Genomic DNA, 12,659 nt, shown 5'->3' with positions numbered 1-12,659 from the left:
TATAAATTTTAGAATCAGCTTGCCAATTCTGAAAGCCACTGCGATTGTGGTGATCTGTAGATGGCGCTAGGTAGGTAGCATGGTCTTCTTCATGACAGTAAGTCTTCCAATTTAACATGAGAGGCTTTTCCTTTATTTAGATCTTTTTTTCGCAACAATTTTTTGTGGTTTTCAGAGCATACATTTTGTTCTTTAAGTTTATTTGTGAATGTTTTAGTCTTTTTGATGCTGTTGTAAATGGAGTTGTGTTCTGAATTCTGTTTTCAGATTGAACATTGCACATATATGCAAATAGAATTTGTTTTTGTACATTGATCTTGCCACTTGCAACCTTGCTGAATTTTTATTAGTTCTAATAGTTTTTTGGTGGATTCTTTAGAATTCTTTCTATATGAGATCATCTGTGAGTAGAGGTAACGTTCCTTTCCAATTTAGATTCCTTTTATGTCTTTTTAGAACTGTTAGTACAATGTTGAATAGAAGGGGCAAGAGCAGACATCCCTGATTTGTTCCTGGTCTTACTGGGACAGTGTTCAGTCTTTCGTGATTATGTGGGTGTTAGCTGTATGTTTTTCGTAGCTGTCCTTTATCAGGTTGAGGAAGTTCCCTTTTCCTCCTAATTTGGTGTGTGTTTCTTTTTATAACGATAGGGTGTTGGATTTTGTCAAATGTCTTTTCTGCACCAGTTGAGATTATCATGTGGTTTTTGTTTTTTATTTTATAGATATGGCATAGTGCATTAATTTATTTTTGGATGTTAAAACCGATCTTGCATTCCTGGGATAAATTCCACTTGGTTATGCATATAATTCTTCTTACATGTTGCTGCATTAAATTAATTTTGTTGAGAATTTTTGTGTCTATATTCATAAAAGATACTGGCCTGTAGTTTTGGTTTTTTATGATTTTTTTGTTTTATTTTTGGTATCAGGTAATACTGGCCTTGTCAAATGAGTTAGGAAGTAATCCAGCCTCTTTTTATTTTTGGAAGGTCTTCAGAAAGAGTGATGTTAATTCTTCTTTAAATATTTGCTAGAATTCACTGGTGAAGCCATCTGAGCTTGGGCTTTTCTTGCTAAGTAGTGTTTTGATGCCCAACTCAGTCTCTTCACTTGTCATACGTCTAATCACATTGTCTGTTTTTTCATAAGTCAGTTTTGGTAGTTTGTGTCTTTTAGAAATTTGTCCATTTCATCTAAGTTGTTTAATTTATTGGCCAATAATTATTTCTAGTTTTTCTTCTTTTTCTGAAGTATATCCTTTAGAAGTTACATTAGTGAAAGTATTTTGGTAAGTTCTGTTTATCTGGATATGTTTATTGTCCACAGTCTTAAAAGGCCGTTTTTTTCTGGGTACAAAGAAAGGGTTAAATGTTTATTTTTCTCCTAACATTTAACCATTTTATGTAACATCATCTGACTGGATGTTGCTGCTGAGATGTCTTCTGTCAGTCTACCTGTCCTTTCTCAGGAGGTGATTTTTTTTCCCCCCTCTATGGCTGCTTTTAACGTATTCTCTTTCTCCCGTTATTTGACTTTTTAGTGCAATGTGATTAGGTGTGGTGTACTTTTTATTTATCCTGCTTGGTGTATGTTGGGCTTTGTTGCTTTGCAGATTTGTGTTTTTCTCTTTAGTATGTACAAGGTTGGGCAACTTAGTTCGTGAACTTATCCTAGAAAAATAGCTACATACCTCATTGCTGAATATCACCACGGTCACCTTCAAAGTGCTTCCTCTGGGAAGCTCTGCACCGACACCAGCACCTAGTCAACCCTTCAAAGCAATTTTGGAACTCTTTCTGGAATGCCCGTCAGAGCTGTCATCGTATTACTCTTGATGTCCTGAATGTCATCAAAATGTCTTCCTTTCAACATTTCCTTTCTCTTTGGGTAAAGAAAGAAGTCATTGGGGACCAGATCAGTTGAGTAGGGAGGGTGTTCCAATAGTTGTTTGTTTACCAGCTAAAAACTCCCTCACACACAGTGCCATTGTCGTGATACAAGAGCCATGAATTGTTGGCGAAAAGTTCAGGTGGTCTATGTTTTCAACGGAGCCTTTTCAGCACTTCCAAATAGTAAACTTGGTTAACTGTTTGTCCAGTTGGTACAAATTCATAATGAATAATCTCTCTGATCTCAAGAAAGGTTGGCAACATTGGCACACCAAGTTCATGAACTTAATTGTCAGACCTCGTATAACACTGTCATTTATTTGGATGTTGTTTGAATTTGTTACTTTTAAAGATAATGTTGACATTCACAATTTTGTACTTCTGAATTTATTTTTGATAGATTCTGTCATATTGTCCTCCCAAAAAGATTTTGCCAGTTCTCGTTCCTTGTTGGAAATTCAGGACCCTTGTTTCTTTCATGCCCTCAAAAACACTAGATAAGTATTACTAGTATTTAAATTTTTAATTGTCTAAGCTTTTGTTTTCATTAACCATTTGTATTGTGAAACATAGCACACAGCAAAGTGCACAGAAAAAGATGTACAGCTCAATGATTTGTCACAAAGCAGTCCCTTGTGGAACTACTAGTTCAGTCCCCATGTGGCGCACTGGCGGCTGACCAGAACCACTGTTGGTTAGTTATTCCTTTCCTTTCTCCCTGCAGTTAACTATTGTATTGACTTGTATCCCTACAGTCTAGATTGTTGTTTTTGAAGTTTATATATGGAATCGTGTGTACAGCTCTCACGTCTTTGTGTTAGCTGCATATAACACTTAGGAGAGGCACTCACGCTACTGCAAGCATTTCCACATTTGCACCGCTTTATGGTAGATCCATTGAGCGCATCTACTACAGTTTATCCATTCTACTGTTGGTGGCCATTTGGGTTGTTCCCAGTTTGAGGCTGTTAGGAATAAAGCTAACGTGGACATTCTTACACAGATGTGTTGGTGTACCTGTGCACACATTTCTCTTGGATACGTTCCTAGCAGTGGCATTTCTAGGCCATTGGGCTGAGCATATTGAGCTGTAGTAGACACTGCAGAACAGGCCTCCTGTTTCCATTCCCTACAACAGGCCAGGGGAGTTCTCGTTGCCCTACAGCCTCTCTATCACTTGGTTGTGGGCCTTTTTAACTTTAGCCATTCTGGTGTGTGTGCAGTGGTGGCTCGTTGTGGTAATGAGAATAAGCACCTTTGCATAAGTTTATTGGCCATTTGCATTTTCTTTTTTGTGATGTACCTATTTGCCCAGTGTACCTCTTGCCCAGTGTAGGGTTGTCTGACATTTTCTTATTGATTTGAAGGAGTTCTTTATGTATTTGGATAGAAGCCCACTGTTAGATGAATGTGCTACAGAGAGCCTGTAGCTTGCTGTTTTACCTCTTAATGGAGTCCTTCTAAGAAGGCAAATTCATAATTTTAAGGTAGTTTGATTTACAGCATTTTTCCTTTTAAGTCTTTATCTTTTATTTAACTTAAAGACCTACAGATATTTTAGAAACTTTATTATTTTGCCTCTCATATTTGGTGGGTAACCATCCGCAATTGATTTTGGTATGGCTTGATGTAGGGCTTTATTTTATTTCCATATGGATTTGTCCCAGAATCATAGGAATTGTACTGATAACTGTAGAGTCATAACAAGTCTTTATACAAAGTGGAAGAAATCCTTCTACTTTCTTCTTCAAGAATGTCTTTCCTTTCAGAAATGCCTTGGCTCTTCTTGACCTTTTGCTTGTCTACATAAATCTTAGAATCAACTTGTTTTAGTTTCACAAAGAAAAGCAACAACAAAACGATTGGGATTTTGATTGGTTTCACATTAAAATTATGCCTAAGAGTGGACATCAATATAAGCCTTCTAAGCCTTCTACCATGGGCATTTGCTACTTTTTTAGGTGTTATTTAAGATCTGATAAAAACATTTTATGATTGTCTTTAGAGGTCGTTTATCTTATTAGATTTATTCTCAGATAATTGCTTAACTGCATTTATTAAATATGTGATATTGAGATGAACACGTCTTTTATTTTCTGTTAATGTGGTTAACTGTACAATTGGTATCTTTTTTATATATTATGATATTTGGTTTGTTAATATTTTGCTTAGGATTTTTTGCATATATGTTTATTTCATAATGTCTCTGTTAGGTCTTGGTATCAAGGGTACGACTGTCATAAAATATTTGAAGAGTGTTTCCTCATTTTCTTTTCTCTGGAAGAGGTGAAGACATATTATTTATTCCTTAAATATTTTGTAGAATCACAGGTGAAACTATCTGGGCCACAGTAGGAAAATTTTAAATTGTGATCTCAATTTCAGATTTTTCTCTTTTCTTCTTTTGTCAGTTTTGGAAGTCACATTTTTGTAGAAATTTTTCTGTTTTATCTAAAATTTTCAAACTTTTGGCATATTTTTTGTAATATCCTTTTACTGTTTTATAAGATCTGAAGAACACCCTTTTATTCCTGACAAATGATATATGGCATTTGTTTTCTCCTTGTAATCCATCCCACCAAGACTTTATCAAGTTAGTTTTATAAAAATTAAATTATGATCCTTTCTTACTGTATGATTTTCTGTTTCATTGATTTCTACTTTTAATTATATCCTTTTTCTTATTTCTTTGGATAACTTGTTCCTTCTGTAACTTCTTCCTGATATGAATGTTTACATAATTAAGTTTTAGCCTTTTTTTCTAAAATGTCTACTTAAAGCTATATATTTTCCTGTAAACATGGCTTTAGCTACATTCTATAGTGTTTTCAATGTCATTCAATTAAAATATACTGTGATTACTATTAAGATGTCTCCTTTGACCCATGCAAGTATTTAAAAGAGAATTAATTACCAAATGTGGGGATTCTCATTATCTTTATTGAGTTAAAATTGCAGTGTAATCAGAGAACATACTCTCTGTTGTCCATGGATATTTTTGTGACTTGCTTTATTGACTAATTTGTTTTGAAAAGTGCTTCTAGGTGTATGTACTTGAAAAGAAGGCATCTTCTGAAATTGTTGTGTGCAATGTTTTATATTTGCCCACTATGTCAAATTAATTGTGTTACTCAGATCTTCTATAACTTTACTGATTTCACTGTTTGCTTATTACATAAGAAGGATGTTTTGAAACTTTAATTATGGATTTTTCTATTTCTTACTATTTATTTTGAGTTTATATTGTCAGATGTCTTATGTTTAGAATTGTTACATCTTCCTGGTGAATTGCATTTTTCATTTTCAAGTGTCATTTATCATTTTCAGTGTTTTCATCTCTGGTAATACTTTTTACCTTAAAGTTTCCTTTGTCTGATATTAGTGTAATTTCTCTAGATTCTTTTTTTTTTAAATGTATTTATTGGGGTGACAATTGTTAATGAAATTACATAATTTCAGGTGTACAATTCTGTATTATTCTCTAGATTCTTTTTGTTAAAGCTTGCATTGTATATCTTTCTCATTTTTCGTTTATTTTTAATCTTCTGTGTCTCTGTATTTAAGGTGTGGTTTGGTTTTCGGCCCATTCTGACACTGTGTCTTTGTGATCGCCGGGACTTCGGAGTATCCTTGGGCTTAAACCTTTTAATTTTTCCCACCTGTTTTAGATTTCTTTTTCTCTCTTATTGTTTCTTGGGTTTTTGTTTTATTTTACTTTAATCATTCCATTTCCCCACTCTGTTCGCTTGAAAGTTATAGAGTCTTTATTTTTGTTTTAGTGGTTTATCCTAGCCATTGTGGCAAGCTGTTGACTTAACACTCTTTAGTACCTGTACTCTCTTCTGGGACAATGGAAAGTTCTGAGAGTACACTTTACTATTACTCCTACTTATGCTGCTGTGGTTGCTGTGTATTATTTTAAACTCAGGAAGACATTGTTACTGCTTTGTACAGTCGGTATCCATTGCCCACCTAGTTACCTCTTGCATTGCCCTTCTCTCTGCCCTGCATCTCTGAACTTATATCTGAAATCATTTTGGTTTTGTCTACAGAATGAAGAACACTATTTTATGTTCCCTTAGTGCAGGGCTGCTGGTGTTTCATTTGGTGACATGTATAAGCTTGTTCTTGAATCTGTGACTTGATTTCTTTCCTCAGTTTTGGAAAATCTTTGGCTTTAACTTGTTCAAATTTTGTTGCTGCTCATTCCCTCTCTTCTTCTTCTAATCAGACGTATAATAAACACATTTTCTTTATCTTCTGTCTCATGCCCCTTCCTCGATGTTTTCCAGCTGTTTTCTTTTCCATACTTCGTTGTAGATATATATATATATATATGTATGTATGTATGTATGTATATATATACACACGTATGTATATATATATTTCAGTTTATATATATATAGATGTATATATATATATATATATATTTCAGTTTAGCAAATCTCTTGTTTTTTTCTAATCTGCTGTTGAAACTACCTGTTGAATTCTTAATATTGATTTTTATCATTTTTAGTTCTAGAATTTCCAAACGGTTCATTCATTTTTTTTAATAAATTTTATTTTTATTTATTTATTTTAATTTTTATTAGTGAATATTGGGGAAGAGTGTTTTTTCCCCAGCACCCATCAGCTCCAAGTCAAGTCATTTCCAATCTAGTTGTGGAAGGTGCAGCTCACTGGCCCATGTGGGAATCGAACCGGTGACGTTGGTGTTATGAGTACTGCACTCTAACCAACTAAGCCACTGGCTGCCCCCAAACGGTTCATTTTTATAGTCTCCAGTCTTTCTTTGAAGTCCTCCATTTTGTCTTTTATTTTTTGAGCAGAGCAGCATGTGTGTCTGGCCCCTCCAATAGCTAGAGTCCATATGAATTTCTACTGTTGTGTTTGTCGTTGTTTTGCTGGTTTTCATTCATATCATCTTGTTTCGTGCTTAGATATTTTTGCTTGTGTGTCAGAAATTATATTTGTACAGTTATTTTAGAAATAATTTGATGCCTAGGATGATAGCTTCTTCCAGAGAGAATTTTAGGTCTGCTTCTGCCAAGGGCCTAGGAAGCACTAGCAAGCTGAGGTCGTCTTAACTCAGTTTGAGGACTGATGTCTTTGAAACAAAGCGGCAGGTCCTGTAAGGCCTGTGGACTTCTGGCTGACTTAATCTTAAGGCGCAGCATTTTGGATACTCAGCCAAAGAGGAGGTTCATCACGGTTACTGTCCCCATAGCCCTGGAGGTTGGTTAAAAGTGTCTCGTGGCCGACTTTTCAAAACTGTCACTCCCCTTCCTGGGCAAAAATGTCCAAATGTCTTTGTCTTCCCCCGGTCTTCTTAGCTTTCCCTTTAAGCTTGTTTTCAATACTTTGTCCAGTTTTTCCTAGTTGACCTCAGCCCAGTTACATAGTCCAGCATTACTCCAAGTCTAACCCTTTCATTTTATGTCTGATATATGTATAAACCTGGGGTGCCAAAAAATGTAGACAAGTGGACACTTTGGTCACCGTTGCTCAATTAGTAGTTCGCTGTAATCAGAAGTATCTGGATGCTGATGGTAACCACTTTGAGCACCTCTCATAATCGCAGAAGTCAAGTGTAACTTGTGTTCACCTTTTGTTATCGGTATATATTGACTATTAAAATTTTAATAGTTTTTCCTTTCTTAAAATGTGTATACATTTTTTTGGCATCTTCTGTAATGTTTATAGTTTTGTCCATCTGATGAGTGAAAAATATTTCACTGTTAGAATTTGCATTTCCTTTATTACTAATAAGGTTGGGCATCTTTTCATATCTTTATTGGCTATTTTTTGCCTTTGGTCAATTTATTTGGTCCGTATCTTTTGGATACTTTTCTTTTGCATACTGCTCTAGCACTTTATATATTCTTATAGGTTTCAAATATTTTCTCCCATTCTCTCCCATTCTCTTAATTCTTTTACATTTGATTTAAGACTATGTCATATAAAAAGATTTTAGTTTTTAGGTATTCAAATCTTTCAGTCTTTCATGGCTTCTGGGTTTTATGTCTTGCATATTAGGACAAAATAAATATTTTAGACTTCATTTTTTATATTTATCTCTTTAATTCTTTAGGACTGAGTTTTGCATATTTTGTGAAATATCTGATTTCTTAGCTACATGAGTAGTGGAAGGAGAGGAGCCACTTTTTCTTTCTAAAGGTTTTGTAGGCCCCGAGCAGAGCCGTCCTAAGGCCTGGAGAACACACACCTGGGCGCCCTCCAGCCCTTCCTGGACAGTCCTGTGTGTGGGAGGTAAAGCTTGGATGTTTTCTCAGCGCGGGTCCTCCTAGTTGAGTGACGCGTAGGGGGACGCCTGAAAGGGAGACATCACACAAATGTTGGGGCCAGTGATAATGTGTAAGGCCCACTTACTTTTTGGAAACTAGTTTATTTTTGTAAAAGTGAGAGCTATTCAATCTAAAAAAATTCAAATGATACATGAAAGTTCAAAAAAGAAGGGGAGAAGTGCCGAGCTCCTCGCTGTCTGGGACACACATGTGAGCACACACATGGCCTTACACGTCAGGCCTTGCAGACCATGCGGTGTGAGGCGACAGCCCTGGTGAAGGTCATCCTGGGTCAGTGTGGACCCACCTGCCTGTGCTCGGACTCCACAAGGTTCAGAGCCCAGACGCCTGGATGTGAGTCCTGTCCTGGTGTATCTGGCAGTGCAGAGCGGAAGGTTGGCCTGTGTCTGTTTCCTCATCTGTAAGCCAGGACACTAGCAGTGTCTGCCTGTGGGCTCACTGTGAGGCTGGAAGTGACTTAACACACAATTCGGTGATCCCTCTGTCTGCGGCGTCATTCCAGGAGGCTGCATGACACTGTGGTGCGCCATGTGCCCTGAGGTAGGTTCTCTTGCTCCGAGCAGGCGCTGGGGGATGTCGGGGTGCCACCACGCTGAGGTGGGGGCGATGCTGGCTCAGCGCAGCATAGGAGCAGCCGAAGCATCTCGTGCTCCTTTCCTAAGGCGACTGCGGGTGCCTCGCGGAAGACAAGGCCTCGTCTCCGGGCTGGAGGTCGCCGCCCATAGGCTGCTTGCCGCCAGGTCAGGGGGCAGGTTGGCAGGCCCCCCCCACCTCACCTGTCCCCCCCACAGGTGCAGCAGTACCGGGTCGCCATGACTGCGAAGGACTGCTCCATCATGATCGCGCTGTCCCCCTGTCTGCAGGATGCGAGGTGAGACGCCCCCCGCTGTGTGGCACGCAGTCTGTGGTCTGACAGGGTTCCCCCACATTCAGAGCCCCACGCAGGCTCCCTTTCATTAACCGAGGCTGACCCCAGGCTACTTGATGTCATGCCGCGTACTAACTCTTGCTCTCTAGGCACTTGTAATTGAGTCAAAAAGCCATTTATGGAGAACAGTTTTAAAAGATTGTTCTATTAACTTAGAGATTACTTTTATTTTCTAAGAAAATACCCTGAGGACTCAGAAGCACTTTGGACCCTGTAGTATGCACCCCTTTCTCTCTCAGGCAGCCCCGAGCTCCTGTGTGGGCGGCAGGGCCTGAGAGAGGCTCCCGTGGGCCTTCTCCTCCCCTCTTCCAGGCCTGAGGAGCCGGCCTCCAGCCATTTCAAAGCCTTTGAAACAGCACATGCCCGTTCTGCTTCCCGCTTGCAGCCTCTCTCCCTAGACAGCGCTGTCATCCAGTCTCCTCCCCGCTGTTTTTAGGAATTCAGACTGAACCTGGGAACCTTAGTAATTAGATGGCAGTCTCAGCGCTGATCTGCAGGGAGCAGAACCTCACACACAGTATTTGTGGAATGTTCTGCATCCTTCTGGCAAATGATCCTGGGTCAGGATGACCTTGTCACTGGCTTCCAGCCACCTGTTTTTCTGATGTTTTTGAACTACACATTCCCAGGAGTCCTACTTCCTGGCAGGCACAGAATTGTCCATTTTCTGATAGGAGCCACACAGGGACATGTATGAAATACAAAAAAGGTTGTTCTGTTTTGTTGGAAACTCCTGTTATCCCTGAAGAAAATGCCCCCAGTGCTTCGCTACGAGGAGTCTGTTCACTGGATTAAGCTAGTGTTGGGTGAGAGAGAACCACCCAGATACCAGCCTGCCTGAGGCCAAGACGCAGTCTGGCTGTGGAAACGTGAGGGGCTGGCTGAGGACCTGGGGCCCTGAGACCCTCAGGAGAAACTGACACGTTGGGAGAGGAGTGGGGACACGTGTCTAAAACGTTTGGAGCCACAGGGGCAGCTGTCTCAGCCCCAGGGTGGCAAAGCGTGTAGGCGTCAGGGGCCTCACCCTGGGCTCACAGGGGGCTGTGACCAGCCTCTGTGTGGGTTCACGTCATTTTGTTGGGTGCTGGTTCTCAAGTGAGAAATTGAGGTGTCCTTTAAAATGTGTAGCCCTGTTGAGAGCTGGAGACGTGGCTTGTCCCAAGCCCAGCTGCAGGGAGCTCAGGTTTTAGGCTTAGAGAAGAGACTACGAAGCAAGACCTTGATTTGCAAACGTGCTCTCTGCTGTTCAGGAGGAACTTAAGAGCCCAGCAACGCGGCCTGAATTCGTTCTTCCTGTCAGCTGTATTTTGGAGCAAGAATTAAGCCAGAGAGAGTCTAGGCCTCAATGAGCTTCATCAGAGCAGGACTGTGTTCGGCGGCCTTCTCTCCCAGGCAGGAGCTTTTGAAGTTGGTGTGTTGTTCGCTTGATTTATTTTAATGCTTTCTTACTACGAGTTAAATAGTAGTGAGCATGAGGAAGCCAGGACTCCGGACTCGTTCCTGCAGCCACAGTGCACTCCCCTAATGCCTGTGACCAGCCGCCTGCGTGCGGACTGCGCACCGAGCACACGCAGCTCCGTGGGCCGCAGCACTGCACAAAATTCAGGATTAGTCTGCACGTGCTTTTAAGTACAAGCAGTTGTTCATATTTTGTTACAAGCGTATGACTATTCTGATGTTTAGAGAAACCACAAAACTAAGCCAAAATACAAACCACCGGAGATATGATTTGAGAAGAAAGCACGAAACCAGCTCTGTCCCCACGTGAAACAGCAGAGCGGAGCTCAGGTGTCACAGACACGGGGAGGCATGGACAGGAGTCTGTCTTGGCACTTTGTCCATTTGGCTGTGAATCGCCAGACTTGCCCTGTGCTTTTCCTTAGCTCTGCAATGCCTGGCCCACACTAGTCACCTTTTCAGCATTCACGTATGCTGCTGAGCTATGGAGAACAGCGATTTGCGTGTTGTGCACAATTGTTTTCCCACCTTTCCACACTTTAAGCCCCTCCATTGGGTTGGGTGGCGGGTGTCACCACAGAAGCTCTGAGCACAAATGGACGGGGGGGGGGGTGTGGACGCGCCCTGAGTGGTGATGACAGCACCTGGGGCTCTGAGATTGCTTTTCTACTTGCAGCTCCGGTCAAAGGCCCATTGTCCCGTCGTCCAGGTCCAGGCTTGCCTTCTCCGTGTCTGTGCTGGACCTCGACCTGAAGCCCTACGACAGCATCCCTCATCAGTACAAGCTGGACAGCAAGATAGTCAACTACTACTGCAAGGCTGTGCGCACCGCCGACGCCGCCAGGGCGCCCGCCGGCTTCAAGGGAAGCGAAGACTGCACCCTGGTTCTCCGCAAGGTCTAGTGCGTCCCTGTGGTGCCTTTGAAACTTGAACATGGAATGTGAAGGGTGAAAGATAGAGCTGTTTTCTCTTGTGTTGGGTGAATTTTGCTGTGAATGTCTTTGCTTTTTAACCACTGTTCAGGTGGGACTATTTCTGGGAGACACAGAATGGAAGAGCACTAGGAACATCTCCTGGGACAAGGAATGTCACGTGAGCCCTGTGGGGGGGCGGCCTCCCTCCTGCCCGGGGCTCCTGTCCACTCTCTAAAGTAACAGCCTTATCGTAAGACCCGAGCGTTGCATCTCCTACCACCAGGCTCTCAGCATAGAAAACTTGAATCATCACGTACATGTTAGTTTGGACTTTTAAGAAAACATGGATACTACTGGAACTTTCTCGGCTGCGCTACTTGGTCACTTTTTTAATGAAGCCACACGTCAGCACAGGTTCGGTGGTTCCCTGCTGCAGAGCGATGTGTGTTGGTGAAGATGTCGCTTCTGAACAGTATGACTCGGGTCCCTCGAGAGGTGCCAGGCCCCCAACTCTGCACAGGCTCAGCAGGGATGGCCGGACTCAGGTCAGGGGTGACACCACTCGTTTGAGCGTTGACGTCCATTCTTTTGTTCTGTTTTTTGCTGAATGACTTTATCTCTAACTTTAGGGGAGACCAGGCGTTCTTTCCCACCTGAAATTGCTGCTGTGGAAGCTGGAAGCAGCTGCGACACTGAGCTGCTGTGCTCAGGGCGGCTGTCACGGCTGCTGTGTTCCTTCCAGCTCTGTGTTCCTGGCATTTTGGGGTGTTTGGGGAACCTCAGCCAGTTCTGTGAGAGCCAGACTTTTCCCGCCTCCCTGTGCCTGTCCCTCCCCGGTCTCACTGAGATGTGTGCTGTTTGCAGCCTCCAGTGGTGCTGGGCCACCTCCCTGCCGGCTCCCCAAGGCCTTGTTTCTGCAAGACGCATGACTCCTGGCTGGCACTGCAGGGTCACCAAAGGTGTGCCTGGCTGCTACGAAAACTGCTGGGGATCTTGGCTTCGGTTTTTTTATTCTATGGTAGGTTGTACAGATTAGTTATTTATATCATCATTTTGAAGGACTAATGAAGGCTTATTGTAACATTATAATATTAGTGAAACCATGGAATTATATGAAAATGTTACATGAAAAATGAAACTAT

General features: G+C 41.4%; 1 protein-coding gene across 4 annotated transcripts in view; it reads left to right on the top strand.

Moving 5' to 3' along the window:
- Positions 1 to 11,851, top strand: part of BICD2 (BICD cargo adaptor 2) — a 118,363-nt gene extending 106,512 nt beyond the window's left edge. For 2 of the 4 annotated variants that reach the window (XM_081065615.1, XM_081065618.1), the window contains 2 exons: positions 9,009 to 9,088; positions 11,280 to 11,851. In XM_081065615.1, the coding sequence (XP_080921741.1) occupies positions 9,009 to 9,088; positions 11,280 to 11,505 (306 nt within the window). In that variant the 3' untranslated portion in view covers positions 11,506 to 11,851. Of the gene's footprint in view, positions 1 to 9,008; positions 9,089 to 10,395; positions 10,557 to 11,279 lie in introns of all 4 variants that reach the window. The other 2 variants (XR_013994397.1, XM_081065619.1) reach the window with 2 other exon arrangements.
- The last annotated feature ends 808 nt before the right edge of the window (positions 11,852 to 12,659 follow it).

This window comes from Rhinolophus hipposideros (assembly GCF_964194185.1).
Source record: "Rhinolophus hipposideros genome assembly, chromosome: 11".
Classification (NCBI taxonomy): Eukaryota; Metazoa; Chordata; class Mammalia; order Chiroptera; family Rhinolophidae; genus Rhinolophus; species Rhinolophus hipposideros.
This window is presented reverse-complemented; position numbering and strand designations above follow the sequence as displayed.